Raw genomic sequence first — 26742 nt, 5'->3', positions numbered from 1 at the left:
GAGGCAGCCTAACATAATGTCAGCCATATGTGCCAGAGTCCCAACAGACAAGACTTCACTGTCCTCATCAGGAGGATGACTCTCAATCTCCTCATCCTCTTCCTCATCTTCTACCCATCCACGCTGAACAGATGGAATAAAACTTCCATGTATACTACCCTCTGTAGCGGAGGCAACCGTATCCTGCTCCTCCTCCTCCTCATCATCCAATTTGCGCTGAGAAGACGAACTGAGGGTGGTCTGGCTATCACCCTGGCTACTGTCTTCCCCCATTTCCACCTCTTCCACATGCAAAGCTTCCGCCTTAATTGTGAGCAGCGAGCGCTTGAGTAGACACAGATGTGGGATGGTTACGCTGATAATAGCGTTATCGCCGCTCACCATCTGTGTTGATTCCTCAAAGTTTCGTAAAACCTTACAGAGGTCAGACATCAATGCCCACTTGTCGCTTGTGAAGAGCGGAAGCTGACTGGAAAGACGACAAACATGTTGCAGCTGGTATTCCACTACTGCCCTCTACTGCTCACAAAGCCTGGCCAACATGTGGAACGTCGAGTTCCAGCGCATGCTTATGTCGCACAACAGTCGGTGAGCTGGCAATTGCAAGCGCTGCTGAGGCGTTGCCAGACCGGCGGAAGCTGTCGATGACTTGCGGAAATGGGCACACACGCGGCGCACCTTCACCAGTAGTTTAGGCAAATTGGGGTAGGTTTTGAGAAACCACTGAACCACTAGGTTGAACACGTGGGCTAGGCATGGTATGTGTGTGAGCTTGCCGAGCTCCAAAGCCACCACCAAGTTACGGCCATTATCAGACACAACCATGCCTGGTTCTAGGTTGAGTGGCGAGAGCCACAGCTCAGTCTGGTCCCTTATCCCCTGCCACAGCTCTGATTTTTGTCACCTAAGCAGATCAGTTTAAGCACGGCCTGTTGCCGCTTCCCCACTGCAGTGCTACACTGCTTCTAGCTACTGACTAAGGTAGGTGGTGGCGGAAACCCTGATGGAAGTAGGGCCTGCAATCCTTGGCAATCGGTAGCACCTGTGCCATCCCAGGGTAGACTCGCTCCCGGCATTCACAACGTTCACCCAGTGTGCCGTCAGGGAAACGTTATCACCTGACCCAAGAGAGAGTCGCAAGAACCACCCCATATGTGCACATCCGACAATCAGTCAATATAAAATATATATAAAGTTTATTGGACACACCAACAGATACATATTAAAAATTGTATACAATTAGAACAAAGTGCGGTATGCAATATAATATATGTAACCGACACATACAGGTCCACTGGGTTGCCACAGAATGGGCATATACACTATAGACCAGCATATAAAAATCCGATACAAAACATATAGCAAATATGAAATGAGGTGAGACCACTAGAAATGCAGACAGACCATGATGAGGTCTAAATGGGAGAGTCAAACCTACATAAACCTGCTGGTGCAGTGGACCTGGAAGAGTGAGAGAACGCCCAACGCGTATCGCCGGAACAATCCGGCTTCCTCAGGGGTAGTAGCATCCCTGGCCAAAAGCACTTGTCCATGTGTCAGTAGTTAAGTGGACCTTCCCAATAACTGCGTTGGTCAGGGCACGGGTGATGTTACAGGACACATGCTGGTGTAAGGCTGGGACTTAACACCGTGAAAAATATTGGCGACTGGGAACAGAGTACCGCGCGTCAGCCACCGCCATCAGGCTGCAGAAAGCCTCAGTGTCCACAAGCCTAAATTGCAACATTTCCAGGGCCAGCAATTTGGAAAGGTGCGCATTTAGTACTATGGTCTGGGGTATAGACCTCTGTACACTGTGCTGTGACACAGAAGTGGATGTGCTAGCTGATGGTGCTTGCAAAGGTCCAGGTGCATGGCGGGAGGCATCCGGGCCTTCGTCTTGGACAGGGGATTGGCCAGCGCGTAACACAGGGGAAGAGGAGGCAGTGGTGTGACCCGCAGACACTGGTTGTGGAACCAGGCGTAGGGCCCGCCTATTAGGGTGCTTTGATGCCATGTGACGGATTATGCTGGTGGTGGTGAAGTTGCTAGTGTTCACACCCCTGCTCATTTTGGTATGGCACAGGTTACAAATAACAATTTTTTTATAGTCCGCACTTTCCTCAAAAAAGCGCCAGACTGCGCAACACCTACCCCTTGGCAAGGGAGATTGCCACAATGGGGTGCTCCAGGCGTGGCCTGCCTTCTCCCTTTTGCCACCCCACTGCCTCTTACAGCCTGTTGCAATGCTGCGGATCCCTTCTCCGCCTGCACTGCTGTCCTTGCTCGGCTTGCCACCTTCCCAGGTTGGGTCAGTGACTTAATCGTCCAGCACCTGACTTGTTGATCTAACAACAACCTCAGTTATTGACAACTGTGTCTCATCCTCAACATGAACCTCTTGAGACACTAATTACGGTTGGCTTATTGGCAACTGTGTCTCATCATTATCATCATCCACCTCGTGAAACACTAATTGCCGATCCCCACCGTCACCTTCTTCTGATAGTGGATGCTCCAGAGTTTGGGAATCAGGGCACAAGATCTCCTCATGTCCCTCTTCAAGCGGGCTTGACAAGAGGCCCAAATTAAGGAATGGCGATGAAAACAGCTCCTCGGAATATCCGAGTGTGGGATCACTTGTTTGCCAAGACTCTCCATGGTGGGTGGAAGGAGTATCAGGGTGAGGATTCTATTTACCAGAATTTTGGCTACTGAGACTGGACTTTGTGGAAGACAGGGTGGTGCTTAACCGACTGGAAGCATTATCTGCTGCAATCCAACCGACTACCTGGGCGCACGCACTGGTCTGACTTCGAGAGTGGTGTCCTGCGCCGCCCTGCAAACTGGGACATGAAGCTAGGTATCGTGTATGAGTGTGTTTCTTGTGCTCTGGCAGCAGGCACAGTTTCACCGCAATGGGCCACCGCACTCTTTACACCGCAATCATTATGCCCCTGTTTGTCATAGTCTTTAAAAAGATAATTTTTTCATGTCTAAAAGCGGCTTCATTGTGGGTGGTGTGCCCTCTAGTGGTCACATTTATACATGCAAATTAAAACCACAAAAAGTATGATTTCTTTTTAGCAATATGGACATTAGGGAAAACACAAACTGATGGGCAAATGTATTATCTTCTGTTAGTAAGAAGCGACTAATAGCATTGCACAGAATTTATATGAACACAAATAGGCCGGCTCACAGTTCTTTGCATATGCCTTTACTTGTTCTACTATCAATAAAAAACATTTCATACAATTCACAAAAAATACATTACGTACAATTCATAAAAAAGTAAAGCCGGACTGAGGGCTATAGCCTTAGGAGGAGGCGACCATGACGGAGACGGGGGGGGGGGGGGGGGGGGTTAAGGAGACCCAGGGTTAGGGATTGGTGAATTTGTAAGAGAAAGGGGAGGAGTTATGGGGTTTATAAGAAGAGTGCAGCCGGTAAGAGGGGCCATTTTGTTAAAGAAGAACATCTGAGCTTACCGGAGATGGAGGCCTTGCTGGCAGAGTCACAGGCGGCAGCAGCGGAGCATGGCGACAGATGGCTCCAGAACGGGTGCAAGAGCTGCTGAGAGGGTCTATCCCGCCGGCGTGCTTTAGCCCGGACAGCGGACCCCCTCGGGCTCAGCGCTGGAGACGGAGCTCCATCAGGGACCCTCCACGCCTGCAGGCGGCGGGCCCCGTTCCTCCCCGCACGCCCAGGTGTCGGGTGTGCGGACCAGCACGGTGTCAGTTCAGACGCAGGCGGGGTGCTCAGGGCAGGAAGATGCGACGCTGTTGGATGACATGGCAAAAGGGGAGGTATGCGTATGTTTTGAGGCTCCCCTGGGGGCGCATCTTAAGCAGGAGGTGAGGGATAAAATATGGAAAGGGGAGTACGTAGATATTTTTTCCTTGCTCCCTTTGGAGAAATTTTACTTAGATAAAGTTCAGAAGGACGGGAGCAAGAAGGAGGACGAAGAGAAGCGCAGGAACAGGCTCATACCGAGGTCATTTGCAAACTGGTTACAGGCGTTTGCGATACTGGTGAGCGTAATAGGGGAAAAAGAGCCGGAATGTTGCTTCACTCTTTTTTGCTACCTGGATGCCATTGGGGAAGCGTATAGGGTATATGGGGGTTTAGCGTTGCTGCGATATGATGAACAATTCAGGCAGCGGAAGGCAAAGGATATTGCCTTGTGGTTAAAAGTGACGGCCCCGGTTAGATCAGGGCAGTCCTTTCCGGGGGGGGGGGGCGGAGGGAAGTCGGGTTTTGCGGCAGCTTCCGCAAAAGGACTGTGCTTCCTGTTTAATGAGCGTGGATGTAAGTTTGGGGCCAAGTGCAAGTTTAAGCATGAGTGTTTTAGGAGCGTGTTTTACACGGTGTTTTAGGAGCGGCAGGCAAAAAGGCGGGGAGGGATCTGGAAAAGGGGGAGACGCCGGTTCGTCTGGAAAAGATGGAGCCATATCTCAATAGGTATCCTGACAGGAAGGCCGCGGAGATGCTAGGGGAAGGATTTGCGTTGGGTTTTCGGACGGATCCCGTTTGTTCCGTCTGGCGCTAGGTTAGTTACAAAAAAATTGCGTTCGGCAATTGAGCACCCGGGGGTGGTTACGGAAAAGTTGGAGAAGGAGGTTAAGATGGCTGGCCCTTTTTGCGGGGCCACCCTTGTTGGATTTGCGTGTGTTGGGGGTGGTCCCAAAAAAGGAGGTCAATAAATTCCGGTTGATTCACCACCTGTCCTTCCCTAAGGGAACGTCGGTTAACGACGGCATTGACCCGGCCTTATGCTCGGTGGTCTATACATCGTTTGACGCGGCAGTGGCATGGGTGAGGCGGTTCGGTTGGGGAGCGCTAATGGCAAAGACTGATATCGAGGCGGCGTTTAGGCTTTTGCCGGTACATCCTGATAGTCTGCACCTATTGGGCTGTTTTTGGAATAGTGGGTTTTTTGTGGATCGGTGTTTACTGATGGGCTGTTCATTGTCCTGCGCATATTTTGAGATGTTTAGTTCTTTTTTGGAATGGGCGGTTAGAGATTCGTCTGGGTGTGATTCTGTTATCCACTATCTGGACGATTTTCTTTGCATCGGCCCTCCGGAGTCGAGGGTTTGTTCGGTTTTGTTGCATACGTTAGAGGGGTTGTTCAGGGTTCCTTTAGCTAGGGAGAAGACGGTGGGCCCTACGACTAAATTGAGCTTTCTCGGGATAGAAATTGATTCTGAGCACATGGAATGTAGGCTTCCTCTGGATAAGTTAGTGGACTTGAAACAAGAGGTGGCCCGGGCAGGGCGGTTACAAAAAATTCAGCTGCGGGAGCTTCAGTCGCTTCTGGGAAAGCTTAATTTCGCGTGTCGAATTATGCCCATGGGCAGGATTTTCAGCAGACGTTGGCAGGGGCAACAGCAGGGGTTCAGGCGCCTCATCATTTCATTAGGCTGGGGCGGGAGCTGAAGGGGGACTTGTTGGTTTGGGGCGCATTTCTGGACAAATATAATAGTCGTTCCCTGTTCATGGACGAGATGGTGGATTCGTTGGATTTTGACCTCTTTTCAGATGCGGCGGGGGGGTTGTGGTTATGGGGTTTATTGTGCGGGGGAATGGTGTGCCGGGAAGTGACCGGACAGTTGGTTTCTGAGGGGTTGGGTTAAAAATTTGGCGTTGTTAGATCTTTTCCCGTTCGTGGTGGCGGTGATGTTGTGGGGGCAGGTTTTTAGGAATAAGAAAATCCGGTTCCACTGCGACAACCTGGAGGTAGTGCAGGCGATTAATGGTTTGTCGGCCTCATCGACATTGGTAGTTCGGCTGCTGCAGAAGTTGGTGTTGGAGTGTTTGTTAATTAACGCATGGGTAGTGACGGTTCATGTGCCTGGGGTTGACAACTGCATTGCTGATGCTCTCTCTCATTCGCAGTGGGACCGTTTCCGTCACCTGGCTCCGGGGGCAGCGGAAGTGGGGCTGGAGTGTCCAACCTGTCTTTGGGAAGTGCTGGAGTTACAGTAACGGGTCTTAACCGGTCTTCACTGGCGCCTGGTACGTGGGAGCTGTATTCGAAAGCTTGGCAACGGTGGGAGGAGTGGATGGGTAATTTAGGGGCTTGGGAGAGAGATTTGGAGATTGCTCTGCTGTTATTTATAGGCCACTGTAGGGATGAGGGTTGGTCTGTCCCGAAAATGAATGGCTGTATGGCGGGGTTAGCATTTGGTTTTCGGGTCAGAAAGATGATGGATTTAACAAAGTCGTTCTTGGTAGCGAGGGCTTTGAAGGGTTGGCGCCGGGAAAAGGGGGGAGGTGATGATCGGCGGCCTGTATCTTTCGCATTACTGTTGCAGTTAGGTGAGCAGTTGGACGGGGTCTGTAGTTCACTGAGGGAGGCGCGGTTATTTCGCTTGGCTTTCTCGTTGGCGTTTTTTGGGGCGTTGCGGTTGGGGAAACTAGTTTGTCCTTCTGTTCATAGAGTGGGAGGTTTATTGAGAGATGATGTTGATGTGTTTTCGGACAGGGTAGAATTCGTTATTAGATCTAAAACGGATGTGGAAGGGAGAGGTCGCAGAGTAGTGTTGTCTGAGATCCCGGATTGTTTAATGTGTCCAGTGCGTTGTATGCGGGCATATTGTCCGGACGTGGGAGCGGTGTTGTCTCCGTTGTTGGTTCATCAGGATGGGTCGTTTCTTTCGCGTTATCACTTTACCGCGGTGTTTAGACAGTGCTTAGGTCAAATAGGAATGGGGTGGAAGGGGTACTCGGGTCATTCGTTTAGAATAGGGGCTGCAACCGAGGCTGCCAGATGGGGTTTGGGGGATGACGTTATCAGGAGGATAGGGAGGTGGGAATCTGTACGGTTCCGTTCGTATGTCCGGCCAGAGAGGTTGTGAGGTCGGGGAGTGATTTTACGGTTGATTATATATGTTTATTTATATATGGTGGTGGCGTGCGGGATTACTCCTGGTATTCTTCTGTGTTTTCTCGTTTCAGGTTCGGAGCCGGTGTTGATTTGGGTTCTTGGGCACTCATATATTTTTTGGGGTGCTCTCAGAGCAGCGGTCAGGCCGGATGGTCAGCAGCTTGGTTTCGCTCGGGAGATGGCGGTGGTGAGATGGATAGGTTGGCAAGGCATGATATGGAGCGGGGTTTTACCGGAATTTCACAGGTATGTCAAGCAAGATAGGGCCCCGGACGTATTAGTCCTGCATGTGGGAGGTAATGACTTGGCTGCCCGGCCGTTTAGGGAGCTAGTATGGGACGTGAAATTTGACTTGCTGCGTTTATGGGCAATGTTTCCAAAAATGGTAACGGTCTGGTCAGACATCGTTCCGAGAACGGTGTAGCGAGGGGCGCGTTCAGTTAACGGTATCAACAAGGCCAGAGTGAAAGTTAATAGGGCTATAAGTAGGTTTATGTCTAAAAATGGGGCCTTGTCGATTCGACACGTGGAGCTTGAGAAAGGGGTTGGGGGGTTTTGGCGTAGTGACAGGGTACATCTCAATGCTCTGGGTTTGGACATGTGGTGCTTAGCGTTGCAGGAGGGAATGGAGATTGCTGTGCGTGTGCGGAGGGACGCACAGGCTTAAGTGGTCAATCCGGTGCGTCTGTGGGAGGTCCTTGGAGTCGGTGAGTTTATCAGGTGATGAGGATGGGAGGGCCCCACGGTGGGGGCTGGACTCCCATTGGTTGGTGGGTAGCTGTGGCTGAATTGTTGGGGTGAGCTGGCAGGAGTGCCTCAGAACCAGCGGTCAACGGCTGGAGGTAAGTTGGCTCACCCCGATATGGTTATTCAGTGGTTTTGGGGCTTCAAGGACCTCCCCCTCGGTGACTGAACATTTGGTACAGGTTAATAATGTTGGTATTAAAAAAGGTAATTTTTGTATGTTTGTTAATAAAAAGGCTGCTGTGGCCAAATTAATCCAAAATGTGGTGTTTGTGTCATTATTGAATTAAGGTGGGAACTTAGGAATGAAGGGGGGTGGGCGAGTGTTAATGGGGGAGAAGGGTCGAGTGAACATAACCAGTACCCCCGTCATGTATATATTTGTTTCAGTGATCCCAGTCCTGTAGATGTGGAGCTCACGTTGTTTCATCCAAAACACCTATTAACAGTTAATTTGAAGCTATCTGCCATATTATAGCACTATAAAATATTTGACAACAAAAAACGCTGGTAGGTAATGAAAGAATAATATACTTCTAAGTTGTGTTCCATTAAGAACATTATAAAATCATAATAAAGCCGACACCAAGTGACTTTTAAAGCTTCTTAAAAGCATTTTTTTTATATTTTAATATTTTTTACATGCGTGAGCTCCACATCTACAGGACTGGGATCACTGAAACAAATATATAAATTTGTATTCATTTTTATGAATTGTACATAATGTATTTCTTGTGAATTGTATGAAATGTATTTTTATTGATAGTAGAACAAGTAAAGGCACATGCAAATAACTGTGAGACGGCCTATTTGTGTTCATACACTCACCTAAAGAATTATTAGGAACACCATACTAATACGGTGTTGGACCCCCTTTTGCCTTCAGAACTGCCTTAATTCTACGTGGCATTGATTCAACAAGGTGCTGATAGCATTCTTTAGAAATGTTGGCCCATATTGATAGGATAGCATCTTGCAGTTGATGGAGATTTGAGGGATGCACATCCATGGCACGAAGCTCCCGTTCCACCATATCCCAAAGATGCTCTATTGGGTTGAGATCTGGTGGCTGTGGGGGCCATTTTAGTACAGGGAACTCATTGTCATGTTCAAGAAACCAATTTGAAATTATTCAAGCTTTACATAGTAGTAACATAGTAACATAGTACATAAGGCCGAAAAAAGACATTTGTCCATCCAGTTCGGCCTGTCATCCTGCAAGTTGATCCAGAGGAAGGCAAAAAAACCCTGTGAGGTAGAAGCCAATTTTCCTCACTTTAGGGGATTAAAAAATTCCTTCCCGACTCCAATCAGGCAATCAGAATAACTTCCCTGGATCAACGACTCCTCTCTAGTAGCTATAGCCTGTAATATTATTACACTCCAGAAATACATCAAGGCCCCTCTTGAATTCCTTTATTGTACTCACCATCACCACCTCCTCAGGCAGAGAGTTCCATAGTCTCACTGCTCTTACCATAAAGAATCCTTTTCTATGTTTGTGTACAAACCTTCTTTCCTCCAAACGCAGAGGATGTCCCCTCGTCACAGTCACAGTCCTGGGGATAAATAGATGATGGGATAGATCTCTGTACTGCCCCCTGATATATTTATACATAGTAATTAGATCTCCCCTCAGTCGTCTTTTTTCTAACGTGAATAACCCTAATTTTGATCATCTTTCAGGGTACTGTAGTTGCCCCATTCCAGTTATTACTTTAGTTGCCCTCCTCTGGACCCTCTCCAGCTCTGCTATGTCTGCCTTGTTTACAGGAGCCCAGAACTGTACACAGTACTCCATGTGTGGTCTGACCAGTGATTTGTAAAGTAGTAGGAATATGTTCTCATCATCTATGCCCCTTTTGATGCAACCCATTATCTTATTGGCCTTGGCAGCTGCTGCTTTGTGACATGGTGCATTATCCTGCTGGAAGTATCCATCAGAGGATGGGTACATGGTGGTCATGAAGGGATGGACATGGTCATAAACAATGCTCAGGTAGCCCGTGGCATTTAAACGATGCCCAATTGGCACTAAGGGGCCTAAAGTGTGCCCAGAAAACATCCCCCACACCATTACACCACCACCAGCCTGCACAGTGGTAACAAGGCATGATGGATACATGTTCTCATTCTGTTTACGCCAAATTTGGACTCTACCATTTGACTGTCTCAACAGAAATCGAGACTCATCAGACCAGGCAACATTTTTCCAGTCTTCAACAGTCCAATTTTGTTGAGCTCGTACAAATTGTAGCCTCTTTTTCCTATTTGTAGTGGAGATGAGTGGTACCCGGTGGGGTCTTCTGCTGTTGTAGCCCATCCGCCTCAAGGTTGTGCGTGTTGTGGCTTCACAAATGCTTTGCTGCATACCTCGGTTGTAACGAGTGGTTATTTCAGTCAACATTGCTCTTCTATCAGCTTGAATCAGTCGGCCCATTCTCCTCTGACCTCTAGCATCCACAAGGCATTTTTGCCCACAGGACTGCCGCATACTGGATGTTTTTCCCTTTTCACACCATTCTTTGTAAACCCTAGAAATGGTTGTGCGTGAAAATCCCAGTAACTGAGCAGATTGTGAAATACTCAGACCGGCCCGTCTGGCACCAACAACCATGCCACGCTCAAAATTGCTTAAATCACCTTTCTTTCCCATTCTGACATTCAGTTTGGAGTTCAGATTGTCTTGACCAGGACCACCCCCCCTAAATGCATTGAAGCAACTGCCATGTGATTGGTTGACTAGATAATTGCATTAATGAGAAATAGAACAGGTGTTCCTAATAATTCTTTAGGTGAGTGTATATATTAATACGTTTTCTACTGATAGGTGGTCAGCAGGCCAGGCACCGGTTAGCTGGTGAGCATCCCCTAATTTGAAATTTATAGTCCAAAATAAGAATTTACTATAGGTAAAAAAGTATTCTGGTAGTGAACAGAACAGTTATTTATGTGGGTACATAGTTCGGACAGAAGATACTACACCAGCAGGACAAAAATATAAGCAAACGAAATGACTACATTAAGGATAAGCAAATTGATTTATACTAATCGATTTGTTCATCCAAATGAATTTTAAGCCTGTGAAGGAACGTCCCTCTACAGACAATTAACTAATGTTCCAGCATATTAACATGGCCACACATCAAGGCATGCGTGAATGATCTGGCTAGTCAAATGAATCGGGGATTGTGCATGCGCTGGCAAATTAGTGCACGCTGCACTTGCAAAATTGTTGAATCGATTTGTAGGCAGATCACTGTGTACGGCGAAACTTGCAGTAAAGGGGCATGCGCATTTAGACTTTCCATATGCCTGTTGATAGCTGTTGGGTTGTATGTTGATATAGATCATATGTAATTAATCACCAAATAGGAGAGGAGATAACATACACCGATCCTGACTCTTACTGGTATGATTTTAACTTAGTCTCTGGTTATTCTTTTAGGATTTTTTGTACTTTACTCTGCCATCCTTCATGCGAATCAGGGAAAGGGGAGATAGTGACCTAATACTGAGCGATACACAGAGGATGTTTGCCCTCATTAGGCTCAGTGTACAGCAGGTCTATAGCACCTCCCCTCTCCTGTAACCGCAATTTCCACTGACTTCTTACCCCTTTAAAGAGTTATATGTATATTGAGTATAGGTGTTGTTATTAATTGGATATATTCACTATATGCTTATTTATCACATGTAATATGTAATATTTGTTGGATCATGTTTATATTGTGATTATTTTGAATAAAGACTACAGTTTTTAAATTTATGGGACGAGTAGTTACTCTTTCAGTGTGGTTTAGATCATATGTAAATAACCTTCTATACCTGACATTGCCTTGATGCCTGTATACACATTGTTCGGTTATTCTCACTATGTTTAGGCTAAGAAAAAAGTTGAAGAAATAGCGATTATGTTTTTTGAAAACTGTCTGCGACTGTATATTTGAGTTATATTTAAAAGAACAGAAATACAATCGTTTGTGGGAATTGGTTTCACTGAGATTCACTGACTTTTTGTTCACTTTGAGAATCCTTCATCTATATAAATGGTCAACAACAGTGTTTAACACCCCCCCCCAAAAAAAAAAAGAAGAAACCCCTATGGGTGACAGCACCAGTTTATGTCTCTTTTTGTTTGAATGCAGTATTGCCACGCAAATAGAAAAGGGTTGGATGCGTTTATCCAGTCACCTTTTTCTTTTCAATTCTCTTTTTATTAGTTTTTATAATAAAATAAGAGACTGTTTATATTGTATCGATGTAGAAGAAATCAAGAACAATTATGACAAGTTGATATGCAACAGTGCTCGTTCTAAAACATAATGATGAACATGGAGTAATGAGTAGATGGGAAAGGGGAGTGAGGGAGAGGGAGAGTTGAGGGTTGGGTACGAGGGGTGTGTTGTATCCAGGATCAAGGACAGACAGATTTTGTGAAGATCAGTTCGGTGTTTCAGATATGTTAGAAAGCATGTTAAGTGCTGGTGTAGTATTTCGGAAGGATAACCAATCTTCCCATATTTTTTGAAATGTCGTATGGGATCTTTTCTCCCAGGCTGACAGTTTCTCCATGTGGTAAATATGGTTGACCTTATTTAGCCACTGTGAAATGGTCGGTGGTGTTCTTTTATTCCAATATTGTGGTATAAGGGATTTTGCAGCAGCCATGAGGTAAAGGAAAAGTCTGCGTTTCCTAAAGGGAATGTTTTCCAGTCTGACCTGTAGTAGGACTGAGAGGGGGGATGGGGTCTCGGGTAAAGAACACATTTGTTTAGCCAGTTTAAGTATCTCAGTCCAGAAAGGCTGAATCACAGGGCAGTGCTACCACATGTGTAGGTATGTGCCTTTGGTTTGGGAGCACCTCCAACATATGTCTGTGCTGAGGCAGTGCATCTGTTTGAGTCGAACTGGGGTGAGATACCACCTGGTTATTAGTTTGAAGGAGTTCTCCTGGAGACGTGTGCATCTAGTGATCCCATGCGAACTTAAAGGGTTTCTATCACTTCGTTTTCACATAATTAGCTGTCAGACACTAGCGATCCGCTAGTGTCTGCTCTGCCAAACAATCCTAATATAATAGCTTTTGGGACAGCCGTTTAGCTAAAAAAAGAACTTATATTGATATGCTAATGAGCCTCTAGGTGCGATGGGGGCGTCATTAGCACCTAGAGGCTCGGTCTACCTTCACAAACTGCCGGCGCCCAGCGCGTCCCTCCAGCCCGCCCATCTCCTCCGGAATGCGATCCTCCCTGTGAGCGTATGTATTCGGCGCATGCGCAGTGAATGTCTGACCGCTTCCCTGCTCAGACATCTCCACTGCACCTGCGCCAATGACATCATAGTGCTCCGAGGAACAGGCGCAGTGGAGATGTCTGTGCAGAAAGCGGTCAGACATTCACTGTGCATGCGCCGAATACATACGCTTACAGGGAGGATCGCATTCCGGAGGAGATGGGCGGGCTGGAGGGACGCGCTGGGCGGCGGCATTTTGTGAAGGTAGACCGAGCCTCTAGGTGCTAATGACGCCCCCATCGCACCTAGAGGCTCATTAGCATATCAATAAAAGTTCTTTTTTTGCGAAACGGCTGCACCAAAAGCAATTATATTAGGATTGTTTGGTAGAGCAGACACTAGCGGATCGCTAGTGTCTGACAGCTAATTATGTGAAAATAAAGTGGTAGAAACCCTTTAAGTAGATTTGTTTGGATTCTCTGTCTGTGAATGTAGTTTCAAAGTCTCTGCTCCATTCTGTGATGTATGTCATATCATTAGGGTTTCTAATGGATTGGAGTATTTTGTAGACTTGTGACAAAACATGGCTAGCGGAATGGTGTGAAGCAATGAGTTTCGCCTTCTGCACTTCATGGATCAGCTTTACTGGAGGATACATGCAGGGAAAACACCAGCAAGACGCCATATGAACTAGACTGCTTAGTAATACCTCATTCACACATCAGTGTTCAGTCAGTGATTTCCATCAGTAATTTTGAGCCAAAACCAGATGAGGCTCTAAACACAGAACAGGTGCAGATCTTTCCCTTATACCGGATGCCTGTGGAGGCTCCAATCCTGGTTTTGGCTGACAATCACTGATGGAAACCACTGACATGTGAATGAGGCTTAAGAATGTAATTAAGAGCTGCTAAACATTAACCTGTGATCCTGTCTTTTAGTCTGTTTCTTTCACCTAGTTCGATTAGATTTAAAGTTTAAACTGCTAATGCATTTTGGTAATGTCTCAAAGGTTATGTATCTCTTTATCTTAGGCCATACTTTACATATACATTTTATTTTATAATTTTCATGTGCATTGACAGAATATGTTAGAAAAATGCAATCCAGATCTACTGCGTATGACAGCTATGGAAATATACACTACTCACAAAAAGTTAGGGATATTTGGCTTTCGGTTGAAATTTATGTAAAATGTGAAAAGTTCATGCTACAGTGATATTATATCATGAAAGTAGGGCATTTAGGTAGAAGCATGCAATGGCGATTTCCTCATCTCAAACTATTTATTGAAACAAAAGCCAACAACAGCGGTGGGTATAACCCCACAAAAATGTCAGTGTCTCAATAACTTGTCATGTGGCCTTGAGCATCAATTACAGCTTGACGACGACGTCTCATGCTGTTCACAAGTCGACTTATTGTCTGCTGAGACATGGCATCCCACTCTTCTTTAAGGACGGTTCTCGGGTCATTGAGGTTCTGGGGTACAGAGTTACAAGCCTCTAAACGGTGACTCAGCTGATCTCATAGGTTTTCAATGGGATTCAGGTCTGAAGAAAGTGCAGGCCACTCCATTTAAGGTACCCCAGTCTCTAGCAACCGTTCCCTAATGATGCGACCTCGATGAGCTGGCGCATTGTCGTCCATGAAGATGAAATTAGGCCTGTGTTGTCCATGCACAGGCACAATGACTGGATTAATGATGGGCTTGTCACTGCCCCATTCACAAAGTGTAGGGCAGTTCTGTATTGACTAGACACACCTGCTTACACTGTAACACCACCACCAAAGGCTTGACTGACTGATACATAGCACTCTTCTTCACTGGTCCAACATCGTGTTCTGCTCAGTGTGAATTGACTTATCAGTAAACTGAGGCCCACTGGTCCCTCATCCAGCGTTAATGCTTCCTGGCCCATGCAAATCGATTACGTCTGTGCCTGGTGGTGTGGTCAGGTACCCTTGCAGGTCGTCTAGCATGCAGACCACGCTGATGTAAACAATTTCAAACGGTCTGACGTGAGACTTGGGTGCCTCTCACCTCCCTTAAATGTGCCTGGAGTTGTGTGGCATTCATCATCCGGTTTCGCAGGGCATTGTTCACAATGAAGTGGTCATCAGTGTGGTATGTAACCAAAGGACGTCCACTTCTATGTCTTTCTGTGACTCTTTCAGTCTGTCTGTTGCACCCTGCTTATGACACTCAGCGCCACTTCCATCTGAGAACATCCTGCTTGAAGCCTTGCAATGGCAAGGTACTGTTGATCAGTTGTTAGGTGTCATCTTGGTCTTATGCTGTTCATATTTTGACATCATGATTGATCCAGGAAATTTATTGGGCGATTCATGGATCAACCACCTGTTGTGAATTTTGCCGTTAAGCTCCTCTTAGAAAACAGAAAATTGTGCAAAAAATACTAAAACATTGACCAGTTGGACATGTGCATTCAAGTTTAGAGAATGTCATATTAAGTTCACCTGTAAAGTTAGAGTGCATTTTAGGTTCATCCTGAAACCTCACCCACAAGTCAAATATCCCTAACTTTTTGCGGGCAGTGTATCTGTTCAGTTGGGTTTATAGGATACAATTAGAACAGCTCAGTAGCAGTGTAGCACTACTGAACATATATTAGCCTCTGCATTATTGACATCATTGTACCAGCTGTTAAAGGGGTTTTCCGAGACTTTTAAACTGATGACCTATCCTCAGGATAGGTCAGTCAGTATCTGATCGGTGGGGGTCCAACACCCGGGAGCCCCACCGATCAGCTGTTTGAGAACGCAGCAGCGCTCCTGTGAGCGCGGTGGCCTTCTCTCTGCTTTTCCTAGGCCAAGTGATGACACATGTGTCGTGTGGCCTAGGCGCAGCTCTGCCCCATTCAAGTGAATGGGGCTGAGTGCGATACTAAGCACAGCCGCTGTACAATGTACGGCACTGTGCTTGGTGAACAGAAATAAGGTCGCTGTGCTCACAGGAGCACTGTTGCCTTCTCAAAACAGCTGATCGGCGGGGTTTCCGGGTGTCAGATACAGATATCAAGCAGATACAGAAAAAATCTGGGAAAACCCTTTTAAATCTGAAGCTAAGGTCCCAAAAAAAGTAAATAAATTTATACATTTAACATATGTATTTTATTACTGAATATCATTGTATGAAATAGCATAATTTACTAAACTATTTCATACTTTTTTGTTGCATAAAAACTGACCTATACCAGTCAGAGGCTAAAAGGCCTGATGTACATACATTTAGTATGTATGTCAGGAGCTTTCCTGCCTAGCCACTAAACCTACATCACAAACGTGATGTAAACATAGCCTTAAAATACCAGTTTTTAAAAATAATTCAGTGGTCATCTGGAAACAGGTAGTCTGCATCATTATTAGCTCCATGAAGAACAGGAAGCCACTGACTTCTGAAACGTAGAAAATATTTTTTTTGCCACTAGATGCAACATTTTTGAAACACACGCCGTGCCGTAACATTTTTTTTGAATCAGTTTTTTTTTTTTTTTCATGAGGAAGGACAATTAAGCTGCCCACAAAGAGCTCGAGATTAGCCTAGGCTTTTATTGCTTGATCTCTATTTTCAGATCTAGCACCAAATAGTGCAGAAGTCTGAATCTCTTATCCCAGAGCCATAAAAAATGAAGTTGTCCCCAGTGACAGGGAATCTCTATAAAGAAACCGGGAAAGAAATCTCAGTTCCATTCAGACCACCTAAGAATTATGTACAGTAGTGGAGCATGAATGTACAGTAATGGTGCATTATTGCCCTAGCCTGGCTGACAGCACTGGGCATCAAAGTGGTTATTCGACCAGGGTCGAGGGAAGAATAGAGAAAAATATTTGGTGCACTAGGATATCTTAGTCTGTTTTAGATGAACTGTAATTATTACTTTAAAACCACGCAATATTATAACAGCAATAAATGTGAAAACGCACTGTGTGACCGGAAACATTACAATCAAAAGGAATATGGAGTAGTGTGAAGTGTTAATTACCTGAACCCATTGCCAGCAATGGACATCACACCAAACAATGAGCGACTTAAGCTATAGACATAGGGGTCATTTATTAAGACCGGAATCTTAATACCCCTTTGTGATGGCAGCGCCCAAGTTATGTAGGGGCACCAGCCTCTACATAACTTCGGCATATCCACGGCCTATCTAAATCTACGCCAGCTCCCTTGCTGGAATAGATTTAGGCCATTTTCTACGCCTAAAACGGGCCTAGAAAATGATAAATGAGACAGGCCTGCCGGCTTGCCCCCTTCCTCGGCCACGCCTCCTTTTTTAGGCCTGGCATAAGCGGGGAAAAGTCATAGATTGCGGAGTGAATAACCTTTGTGTCACAATCGGCGCCACATATACGCCAGAAATTGGCGTACATCTGATAATAATTGGCCCCCATTGTGCAAGGAAGTCTTTAAATGAAATTTCACATAAACTCATCTTCTGACATGATATATATTGATATTGATTTTAACAGCACTGTAATCTGTGTCAAGGAAAGGACATTTTCGAGTAGCACTCCTTGGGTCTGGTTGCCACAGACCCCAGCCAATGCTTCCTTTACAGGACCGTGCCCCACCAAGACCCCCTTGCAGAAGATGGGTTTAAGTGAAATATCAGTGATTGCAGAGGACAGTGCAACTCTGCACTGCAACTTGTAAATTATTAAATTGTAAATGATTAAAATGGACATAAATCTGTGGTAAACATGCAAACCTTTCTTAAATACAGTGACCAAAATATTAACAGATTAAAGATTATTGCAGGAAACTAAGTGTATGTAAACACACAGTGGATTTTCCGTGCGGATCTCAGTGCAGTCTGTACTCAATCCACTCACAATCTACAGTACCTTCCATTGTTATCAATGGGAAATCCACACTGTAGGCTATATGGCATGGGAGGTGAATTCTGCTTTGCAGGAAAAATAAAAATCAACATGTCATTTATTCAGTGGCTGGCTAGGTAGCTGCACACAGATTAGCCCCACATGTATATCCACGACAGTTACAACTGCAAATCAACTGCAGAAATCCAAGGGTCAGCCACAAATTCCACAGTGTATCTGACAACAAAAATCCACCATGTGAACAGAACCTTAGATATAAAGGCTCGGAATCAAGTGCAAAACTATTTCATGAGATGAAAAACTCCTACATCATTTTGCAGGAGGAAAATTAAGCGCAGTTTCCTGCAATAAACTGTACACCATAAGCATTACAGTAGTTTTCTGGGATTTTAATATTGATCCACCGGTGTCTGACAAGCCCCAACACTGCTGATCAGATGTTTCAGGGTAGCTCCGCCACTGGAAATCCGCACCAGCTACACAGTGCTGTCCGTCCATTGTGTAGTGGACAGAGCTGCTAAACTGCAGTATTGCGTCCACTGAAGTGAATGGTAGCAGCGCTGCAGTCGTCAGCTCTGTCCACTAAAGTACGGACAAAGCTGCATTATTCCAGAGCTACTGTAGAACAGCTGATCGTGCTGCGGGGTGTCAGACCCCTGCCTATCAGATACTGATGGCCTACCCTGAAGGTAGACCATCAATAATAAAACCCTGGAAAACCCCTAAGACATCAAGATTATGCCACAGGCTCTAAGAATAATATTCAACATACAGGGGTACAGGTTAACACTGGAATGGTGGGCAAATCCATTCAGGTGGTAATGCCCACTTCTGGTACAGACATACATAGAATCTGATTGTCAGGTAGCGATAGTAAAACAATATACACAGTGAACAAAACAAAGCTCATGGGACATTTTCATTAAATAATAGGAGGTACCGAGGCCTTGAACATATAAATTATGATTATGCTTTTAAAGAGTCAGTATGACATCAGGGTCACTGAGAAGATGCTTGATCTGATCATGGAACTTTTCTCTGTACTGGTTGAAATGCATAATGCTCTCAGGTTCTTCTTTGATCCAGAACTTGTCAAATTCATAGAGAAGATAGCCTGAAACAAAATAATCCGTCACATCAAATAAAAGTACTACTTCAAAAAAGTAAAGTAAAGTAAAATTATGACCAGTTCAGCATTATACGGCATCCACCCACAGCTTCTCTGCTTCCCTCTTACCAGCTTTCTAACACTTTTTGACTCCCTCTCCTCCCTGCCCAGTTGCAGCTCCTTTTGTTCACTGCTACATTCAAGGCATTGTCACATGACCCAGTGACATGCTGCTTGGAAGACAAGTCACCACTGCGGCCAGTCATTGGATGCAGTGGTACACATAATCCTCGTCCTTGCTGGAAATTTACAAGCGGGAATCGGAGCACAGCAAACACAGCAGTGGACCAAAGGAGCTGAAACAGATTGGCGGGTAGCAGATAAGTATAAAATCATTTGTGCCTGTCCGCCAACGCCTGATTTTAATTAGTGCGAGTATAAAGCTGTAGCCTGGGGGCGCATGCACGCGGCTTGCAGGGAGGACATGCCTGTGTGAGCTCCGCTCCGACCGCTGACCTATTTCCGCTATAAGCGCCGTATTCGCGGCTCCACCAACCTTGTGCACACATGCAGGGGACACAGAAAATGTTCTGCGACAAGGGGAAATCTAAAACACCCGCTACGCCAGCACCGTCTCAGACCATACCGGAGATTTTCAGGAGCACGCGCCAATCCATCATGGCGGACCAGGTCGCATCTCAGACGAGCCCAGCATCCTCCACTGATAGTGGACACCGGCCCGCTCCAGAAGAGGTCTCCACAGGTCAGACGGATCTTTACAATAATATTGCAGCCCTTTTTCGGACCGAGCTCTCACAGGCGGTTGCAGAATTTTACCGCCAAATCCAGGACCTGGGCAATAGAGTCTCAGACCTGGAAACCAGAGCTGATGAGATCGCAGATGCTCTTGGGGCCAACAGGGCGGACATTGATTCTCAAACTGCCCAACTGCAGGAGCTTGAACTTAAAATTGAAGACCTGGAAAGCAGGTCTAGAAGAGGCAACCTCAGAGTGCGGGGCCTACCTGAGTTCTTTCTGGACCTTCCCGCAACGATGGGCTCTTTGTTTGCAGAGTTGCTGCCGGACGCATAACCCGACCAATTAAAGATGGACAGAGTCCACAGATCTCTGGGGAAACCGAGAGTCCCGGATGTACCAAGGGACGTCGTGCTCAGACTCCACCACCCAGAAATGAGGGATATGATCCTGGCTGCAGCTCGGAACCTACCTAGCTTACCTGGACTCCCTTCCACAGTACATCTATACGCAGCCCTGGCGCCGTCCACGCTGCGGAAACGCAGGGAGATGAGGCCTGTGACCCAAGCCCTGCAGCAGGCTCAAGTGAAATACCGCTGGAGGTTCCCTTTTGCCCTCTCCTTCCAGCTGAATGCACGTGCCCACACAATCCCCACCCGGCGGAGGGGATCGAGACACTACAGAAGGCCGGCATAGCTGTGGACCGTCCAGAGGGTCCATCTACACCTCCCAGGCCTCAACGCCCAGCTCAAGTGTGGACAAAGGTTTCTTCAGCAGTTGCGCCTGGAACGAGATCATCGGTACCTTGACTGCCGTGCCTCAGACTATCTCCTGTTCATTGGAATCACGGAGGATCACTGTGAATTGGTAACTCCGTACCTTACCATGCCTTTTCCCTTTTTTGGGATATTTACATTGAACATCAACATGTCCCATCTCTCACCCCTCCTTTTTCTTCCTCTGCATGGTTCACCTGTTTTTATATGGGGAAGCAGCAATTCAGACTTACAAGTTGCCCGTCTTTATGGGATCCTTTTTTGTGGGATCAGGGCTGCTTGTTGCTTCCCTGGTAACCACAACTAACCCATCTCTATTTGCTGAACATGTGAAGTTCGGCCGTTCGTATTGCTATGTTGCACTCCTCAGTGCTTTAGTTCTCATAGTGTTTTCTAATTTTCCTGTTTATGTCGGAGATCATATATTTTGTCTATTATGGTGTACGGTAACAGTCACTTAGGCCCGTTCTGACGATACTCCATATCCACTTATGCTATGTGTAAGGTCTTAACACATAATGTACGGGGTTTTAACTCCCCAAGGAAACGAAAAACTGCGTTTTCCTCTTACTCCAAACATAAGCCTGATATTATTTGCCTACAGGAGACCCATTTCACCACAACCTCTCACCCCAAATACTTTCATTCTCAGTACACGAGGTTTTATTCATCCACATTTCAATCTAAGAGCAGAGGGGTCATTACCATGTTAAGAAATGCTTTCCCATTTCAGGTATCCCACACCATCGTGGATCAAAATGGTCGTTATGTTATATTATTGGGAGACTATGGAGGCAAAGTGTGGTGTATGGTGAATGTATTTGCCCCTACTGATGAGCCTCTTGTGTTCTTCACCCATATGCAGCATATGCTTGAGTCTCTTACTTATGATAAGCTAGTGTGGTGCGGACCCCTTATTGGACCGGTCAGCACCTCTCACTACACCACGTCCAACTTCACAAAGGGTCACTATTAAGAAGGTTATGTAGTCTCTCTCTGTAGCAGACACTTGGAGGGAGCACAATGGCTCACAGAGGGGCTATACCTATTATTCTCCGGCACATCGCTTATATACACGTATTGACTTTATCTTGCTCTCCACTTCTCTTCTTTTTGTCCTATAGCAGACATATCGTGTCCTCCTGGTCCGACCACGACATGGTCATGATAGATGTCGCACCAGCCGCACCTACAAGTCGACTATTCACATGGAGACTCAATGAATCACTTCTGACGCGACCAGCCATCCGTGATCGGCTCCAGGAGGACATGAAGAGTTTCTTTGCGGAGAATGTAAGCCCAGATGTGGACCCTTTAATAGTATGGCTTACACATAAGGCTTTTATGCGGGGTAGGCTGATCAGAGAGGCGTCCCATCTAAAGAAAGAAAGGCAACTCTTCTTGCTTTGGAATATAAGCTTGGCAGGCTGGTGCAGGCGCATCAGAGGTCACCCTCCCTATATTTGCTTAAAGCAGTTAAAGACACTAAAATGCAAATTAAATTGATAATGTCAAATAATACGGAAAAAGCCCTACGGTGGACTGCTTCGTATTATTACAAGTACGCAAACAAACCTGACAAAATGTTAGCACGTCAACTGAAGGCTAAACAAAAAAATCAACCAAGTGTTTCAAATCCGCTCACGTTCTGGCCACATATCCTCTAATCCGAATACCATCTATGACACATTCCACGCTTTTTATCAACAGCTTTACGCGAAATCGGGAGCTGGACAAGAGTTAGCTGATGACAGCTTCCTGTCTTCAATTCCACTCCCTCAGGTGACTTCTGGTGCGCTGCATTAGCTAGGCAAACCCATTAGCTCAGAGTAAGTAGTCTTCTCGATCAATTCTTTAAAGCTAGGAAAAGCGCCTGGGCCAGATGGATTATCGGCCCTATATTACAGAAAATTTGCCTCTATACCGATTCCGCATATCACCCAGTTCTGCAATCATTTGCTGAATGGTAACACTCCTCACCCTGACTTCCTTATCGCTAATATTACAGTGCTTCCCAAGCCTAAAAAGGACCCCTTGTCCCCTTTTTGCGTCAATTCTGGCAAGGCGCCTTAATACCGTTCTTCCTGGCCTCATACATAGAGACCAGGTGGGATTCATCCCTGATTGAGAAGCTCCAGACAATATCAGAAAAGTTCTCAATGTAATTCAGGTGGCTAACAAAAGGAACACCCCTCTAGCCATTCTGGCCCTGGATATAGAAAAGGCCTTTGATACAGTTAAATGGGAGTACTTGTATAAAGTATTGCTCAACATGGGTATCAGTGGCCCATTCTTACGGGCTGTTCGTACTATATATACAGCTCCTGTTGCCTATCTTAAACTTCCGTCAACACATCCTACCCCTATCTAAATCCTCAGAGGCACACGTCAAGGCTGCCCCCTCTCCCCCGCTTTATTTGCTTTGGCCATGGAACCCCTTGCTATCTCTATCAGGAATGACCCTAATATCACGGGCCTTAGGGTGGGAAGCACTGAGTACAAGCTTAGCTTATTTGCCGATGACCTCTCACTATCCCTTTCCAATCCTCTTATCTCGCTCCCAAATATGCTGAAACTGCTGAAAACCTTCTCCGCAGCCTCTGGGCTCCAAATTAACCAAAAGAAGTCTGACCTCCTATTATGTAACACCCCTCCCTCACTCCAATCCCTCCTCTCACAAAACTTTCCTTTCTCTCAATTATCCCCACATATCCAGTACCTGGGTACTCTAATACCTTCCAAATTGCATATGACGTACTTAATTATCTTCCACTATATCGCAGAATTAGGGAAGATTATAGAGCCTGGAGCTCTCTGCCGGTATAATGGATTGGACGAATACATATAGTTAGAATGGTAGTCCTACCTCGACTACTGTGTTTGTTTCGAACACTTCCGGTTCACATTCCTAGCAGTGATCTTCGAAGTTTACAAATTGATACGATGAGATTTATCTGGGGTGGTAAACGTGCTTGAATCTCCAGGTCCACGATGTGTAGACATAAAACCCAGGGAGGCCTCTCAGTTCACGATTTTATTAAGTATTACAAGGCGGCAGGTCTGGCTCAATTATTTTTGACCCACCTGAAACCAGAGGCCCACCCCTTGTGGGTGTCACTGGAACAATCTCTCTTCACGCCCTGGACTTGGAGAGCCTTGCTTTGGAATTCCATTTCCCTGCCATCAGTCATTCGCTCCAATTCACCATTGTCTCATCACTCATTGTTACTGTGGTGGTCTGTTAGGTTCAAAACAGGTCTTCAATCTAAGCATACGCCGCTTCTTCACCTGTTTGGCAACCCGGCATTCCCACCGGGACTCCACACTGGGGCTTTTCAGTGGTGGATCTCTAATAAGTTTACTTCTCTTCACAGATTCTTGATCAGAGGCAAACTTATATCACTACCTGACTCTAAAGAAAAATATACCCTCCCGGATAATGAGTCCTATAACGCTAATCAAATCTTCTATTTTCTCCACTCACTGAAGATTAATAATTTGACCTTCGATTTTACTCCCTTTGAGAGATCAACTACATTTTCCTTGTATAAACGGGGGTTACTGTCCAGAATTTATGGGACACTTAACACCACACCAGATGGGATCAAGCTACCATATATGACGGAGTGGGAAAGGGACATTCAAGAAGATTTCTCTATAACTAGATGGCATCAGTTTTCCCAGATCTTGACTAAGACCTCGTGGCAAATTACCTTGGCGGAGACCTCAATTAAGGTACTCCACAGGGCATACTTAGTACCCTATAGATTACATCGTATCTACCCAAAAGTCTCCCCCTTATGCTTAAGGGGATGTGAGGTGGACGGTACGGTTTATCATATCTGGTGGTTATGTCCGTTGGTACAGCAATTCTGGAGCAAGATTTGTAGTCTGATCTCTTCTGTGCTGGACTGTACCTACCCACTGTCACCTGCTCTGTGTCTTCTTGGAGACAAACCTTCGTGGTTAACATTCTCCAAATTTAAATTATCAAAGCACATGCTGTTAGCTGCCAGGACCCATACTGCCTATAATTGGAGATCGGCAAAGCTAAGTTTTCAAGCAGTGGTTGATAGAATCAACAAAATCTTACTCTACGAGAGACTTACGGCTATTCGCCAGGACAAGTACGAGTCATTTGAAAAGCTCTGGGAACTTTGGATGTCCTCCTCCTACTCAGTGAATCTACGACTCTGTATGACATTGTAGGTGCTGGAGACCTTATGACACCTTATTTAGATACATGGAGTTGTGGGATTTCTACTGTATAAGAAGCGCCAAAAACACCTAGTTTGCTAACCTTGTATTCTTTATGTGATCTCCTTTTGACAATTTTCTTTGTTTGTTTTCCTTTTTTTTTTCTTTTCTTTTTTTTTGGGTTTTGAAGTTTTTGAATATGGTGATGTCATTGCCAAATGTACAAGCTGCTTCATATAAAGTGTGCCGTCTGTATACTCTGTATATGCTGCTTTACACCTATGACTTATTCTTTTGAATAAAGAAATCCTTTTGAAACATAAAGCTGTAGACTGCTCTCCCTGTATTTATTGGAGGCCATTTGGCACCAGGAGAGGTAAAAAAAACTGAGTGGGCTCAGCATGCATGTGGAACCTGCATTCTCTGAATTTAATAGAGGCCGGTATGGCACCATTGGAGGTAGTATTTAGTGTAGGTTCCTGTCCTAAAGAGATTACCTTGTCGTTGGCGGATAGGCACAAATGATTTTGTACAAAATGTATTTGCCAAGAATCTCACATTTATAAAGCTGCATTAGCACATTTCCTATAGCGAGTATGGCACTACTGTATTTACTTTATTATTTGTGTTTGCAGAGTGCTGTTGCATTGTGTTTGCTTTTGCTTTCGTGCCTTTAGCCATGGCAACGTGCACCTGTGTATTAGGATGTGCTGACTAACCCCTATTCTTTTCTTTGTAACAGATAAGTATGCCATTCTCCACAGGTCCAGTGTCGAGGGATGGGAGCCAAAAAGTGTTAAAAAGCTACTCTTGCTGATCCTCACAAGACTTCCTTCTTTGTTCTCCTCTTGTCTGTTTCTTACACAAGCATCTCACATATTTTGGAACTCACTACCATGGCATATCAGACTCTCCCCAACATCTAAACCTTCAAAAGCAGCCTAAAAAAGGGGATGAGGGGGTTGCAATACCAAGAGCAGCCAGCCGCTATCTAATGGAAGGCGCTGTGCTTTGAAAGCTGTGAGGAGGCTGCAACATTCGTCGGGGGGACCCCGGCGGGGACCGGAAGTCAGACACCCGCTGATTTGACGTTAATGACCTATCCCAATGATGACGAACCTGTTAGAGGCCGAGTGCCCAAACTGCAACCCAAAACCCACTTATTTATCGCAAAGTGCCAACACGACAATTTAACCTGAATACTACAGTCCAATATAGTATATCCTCCATGTACTTTATCATATAGCTATAATATCCTGCCAACAATCAGTGCGCTGCCTGTGCCATTCATAGCGAGCCCTGCGCTGATGAATGGCAGGTAAAGTCTAAGGCATATTGGCACGCCTTAGACTTTTTCCAGGGTGCACGTGCCCACAGAGGGGGCTCTGAGCACCGCCTCTAGAATCCGTGCCATAGGTCAGCCATCACTGACCTATCCTGAGGACACCCAGACAACCTGTATTAGCATAATAAGTATAAAAATCTGCAAAAACTAGTAATGCTTTATATGTGGTGTTAGCGCAAGCTTTATTCCTTCCATTGGGTTATGGTGTTCTACAGATCACCTCCCAGGTATTGCAATTTTGGTTTCTGCATACAGTGCTTTTTTGTTGCTTCAAATAACACACACACACATATTATTATAATATATATATATATATATATATATATATATTTTTTTTTTTTTATATAGTGACATAGTGAGGGGTTGTGTCTGGCAAGGCAGGTATTTTCCTCCCAGCATGTGCGGCTGGGCTGGTTTCCAGCCAGGTGAGGTCAAATACCGGACCAGAGTTTAAGTGCCGGTCCGGGTTTTGGCAGCACCTGGCTGTCCTTAAAATAGGCAGCTGGGCTAAGCTAAGAGATGTCTCTGTTTTTGGGATCTGAGGCTTTGTGCCGTTCTTGAGGGCTGAGAGCCGCATGCTGGGGAAACAGGCCCCTAAAGCCTGCTGTGGACTACTGGAGGCAGAACTGCCAGCAAGGTGACTTGTGTTATATGAACTTTCCATTGTGTGTGAATTAACACCAAGACTGCAAAGTTACGTGCCGTTTTGTGCAATTGCCTCAAATGTGAATAAACACTGACATTTTGAGTTTTGAGTTAAGAACTGGTATTTTGCCTCTGTACTGCGCCTACTTACCCCATCTACCAGAGCAAAACCCCA

The 26742-nt window shown here is 45.6% G+C and overlaps 1 protein-coding gene across 1 annotated transcript in view; it reads right to left on the bottom strand.

Moving 5' to 3' along the window:
* Positions 1-16369: 16369 nt before the first annotated feature.
* Positions 16370-26742, bottom strand: part of ELMOD2 (ELMO domain containing 2) — a 28743-nt gene continuing 18370 nt past the window's right edge. The window contains exon 9 of the mRNA XM_040418479.1: positions 16370-18854. Coding sequence (XP_040274413.1) covers positions 18715-18854 — 140 coding nt within the window. The 3' untranslated portion in view covers positions 16370-18714. The remainder of the gene's footprint in view (positions 18855-26742) is intronic.

The sequence above is a fragment of the Bufo bufo genome, chromosome 2, assembly GCF_905171765.1.
Source record: "Bufo bufo chromosome 2, aBufBuf1.1, whole genome shotgun sequence".
NCBI classification, from domain to species: Eukaryota; Metazoa; Chordata; class Amphibia; order Anura; family Bufonidae; genus Bufo; species Bufo bufo.
The sequence above is the reverse complement of the archived record's forward strand: the minus strand, read 5'-3'. Positions and strand labels throughout refer to the sequence as shown.